This window comes from Buteo buteo, chromosome 6 (assembly GCF_964188355.1).
Source record: "Buteo buteo chromosome 6, bButBut1.hap1.1, whole genome shotgun sequence".
Taxonomy (NCBI): domain Eukaryota; kingdom Metazoa; phylum Chordata; class Aves; order Accipitriformes; family Accipitridae; genus Buteo; species Buteo buteo.
In genome coordinates this window covers 42,658,199-42,660,919 of record NC_134176.1, presented here as the reverse complement: position 1 = coordinate 42,660,919, position 2,721 = coordinate 42,658,199, and the positions used below count along the sequence as shown (strand labels likewise).

Below are 2,721 nucleotides of genomic sequence, written 5' to 3'. Positions count from 1 at the left end.
GTTAAGTAAAAAAAAATACATCTGTGTAATCCTAAATAAGGTAATCATTACACAGTGTGAAGGGAGAGAATGTTTGCTTGGCAGGAAGACCAGCTTTAAATGAGGAGAAAGGAGAAGTATTTGCTCATACACAATTCGTTGTTATGAGAAAGGGGGGAATTTTGTAATACTTTGAAATGGTCATATTATTTGTCTGTTTGGTTTAACAGTATAATTGTAGTGAGTCTTTTTCATAGGAGAATTTTTACTTATTAGAAAAGCCTGTTTTTATAGGGCTTGAAAGGTCTTTCTGCTATCATAAATTCTGTAAGAGAATACCATGTTATCTTTGTTATATCAGTCATACAAAATCTAACTTGTACTATCTTTCCTTGTTGACAGAAAGGCAGATTTCCACTTTAGAGATCACGTCATCCTCCTTCCTGTAAAAATAATATGAACCAGAAGGTGTTAGTTTTCCTTCTCCCAAATTTTATTTTTGGGATATTTCTTTTTGGGTTTTTCTGTAGGAGACAAAAAAACCTAACAGGTGAGTAAAGAATTTACCAACAGAAAGACTTAATGTTTTCTAGAACCAGGGACACCTTCCCCAAATGTATTAGAAAGTGACTATGGAGCCTAAGTGATGAAAATATCCAAGGCCCTGTCACGGTGATAGCTATCTTAGCAATCTATGAGAGGAAGAGCACTACAAAAGCCAGTTGATATTAGAAGTGTTAGAACATCCATCTTACTTAAAGTAATATTGCTAACATGTTGAACGTTTTAATTTAACAAACTTTTCACTAAGCAGGATAGTTTATTGCATGTTTGCCATAGTGGAGTCCGGTGACAGTAAGCAAAAAATTGATTTTAGCATCTTCATCAGCTTTTGTATGCAGGGAGATAGATTGAGTGCTACAATTGTCACAAAGAAAGAGGCTTATATAAGTCTGTTTCACACTAACGGTTTAAATTTCTTCCTTTGCTATAGGTGCTTTTCCTGATCCCACTGTAGATTGGCTGGCAATTCAAAATGATCGCAAAAGCACGCTGGCTTCTGTCTGCCTGAAGAATAACTTTCTTAAATTGAGAAGCAAGTTAGATTCTCATGTTGCAAACCAGCTCTTTGTGGAGCACAAACATAAATTTATCTACTGTGAGGTGCCCAAGGTAGGTTGCTCCAATTGGAAGAGAACTATTTTTCTTCTCCAAGCAGACCTGAATGCAGAAGCTTCTGAAATTGAGCATGATCACATCCACCAAACCTCGCTGATCAAAAAGCTGGGGACTTACCCTCCTGCCATACAAAAGGAATTTCTGAATAATTACACCAAAGTGATGTTCACCAGACATCCTTTGGAACGGCTGGTTTCAGCTTACAGAGACAAACTTCTGCACTCTGAGCCGTTCTACAGTATCACTGTTGCTAATGAGATTAAGGCAATGTTCAGGAAAAACAAAAATTCTTCTGAAAAAGTGAGTTTCCAGGAGTTTGTCAACTTCATTATAGCAAAACCGCCTAATAGTCTTGACATTCACTGGAAACCAATGTTTTTGCTCTGTGATCCTTGCAACATTCACTATGATATTTTGGGTAAGTATGAAACCCTTGGGTTAGATTCTGAGCATGTTCTGAAAGTCATTGGAGCACCAGAGAGCCTGCACTACCCCAGCTTGAAGAGGTATGGCTCAGAGAAACGAACTAACGGTGATATCACCTTGGAATATCTCAGACAGTTGAACTCAGAACAAATCAAGAAAATAAAAAAATTGTATCAAATGGATTTTTTCTTGTTCAACTATACTATGAAATATGAGGATTATTTTTCTCTGAATGACTAATGTAGGTTAAACAAAGAACAGTTTCCTTTGTACAAAATGGGCTGAACCTGTCCTCATGGGTGCTTGATAGATGGGTTGGTGACTGACTGCTGCTGAGATTTTACTGGTGTTTGGAGACATTGTTTATCATCCTAAGCACTCTTATAGCAAATCCCTGGTGTGATCTGTTGTACTGTGCAGTATTTTACCTGTATGAAATTATTGTCTTCCTGTTGATCCTTAATGGCCTATCTTTGTTTTAGGAAGACTGTTTATAAATTATAGATTTTGGTCTGTTGGTAAGAGTTAGGGGAAGGATGAAGAATGTTGTTTTTCACAATGAATATTTTTAGAACACCATTTTTTTATATAAATGATTTTAATTTTTTGTTAGACATATGAAGCAATAAATAATCTGCTTTAGAGTCAAACCACTCTTTGTCTGCAAGAGCCTCAATCATGAATCTTGTAGGAAAGGAGCAAGTAACTTCAGATGCTTGAAGCTGCATTACACAGAACTTAGTGCCAGATTATATTCCCCTCTAGCAGTGCTCTCACCACAGTCCACTGGCCTCATCCCTCAAGCAGTATAAGTGGCAGCAATCCAGCCAGGGTTTCCCTTGTATCTGTTCACCAGCCAAGGTTTCCCTTGTATTTCTTCAAAATCTTCTGATGAGCAGGTCTGGTGTTCATGGTGACTTTGCAAACTCTTTCACCACCTTTGAGAGCATTATGGTCTGATTTAAGAGGGAAGGTCTGAAAAATGTATCTTTTTTTAGAGAAGTTGTTAGAGATACCTTCTAAACTGTACAACTGGGGTGGTGCAGGATCTAAAATCTCAGTGGAAAGGTGACTCTTACCCATTCTCCAAAAGCACTTACCACCCAGTCAACTGACTGGCCAGTCAGCACAGAGGGG

The 2,721-nt window shown here is 37.8% G+C and overlaps 1 protein-coding gene across 1 annotated transcript; it reads left to right on the top strand.

The window, feature by feature from the left end:
• The first annotated feature begins 435 nt into the window (after positions 1–435).
• Positions 436–2,110, top strand: LOC142032461 (carbohydrate sulfotransferase 9-like). The gene is made up of 2 exons (XM_075031112.1): positions 436–529; positions 974–2,110. The coding sequence occupies exons 1-2, from the start codon at positions 436–438 to the stop codon at positions 1,822–1,824; spliced, it is 945 nt and encodes a 314-aa protein (XP_074887213.1). The 3' UTR covers positions 1,825–2,110.
• The last annotated feature ends 611 nt before the right edge of the window (positions 2,111–2,721 follow it).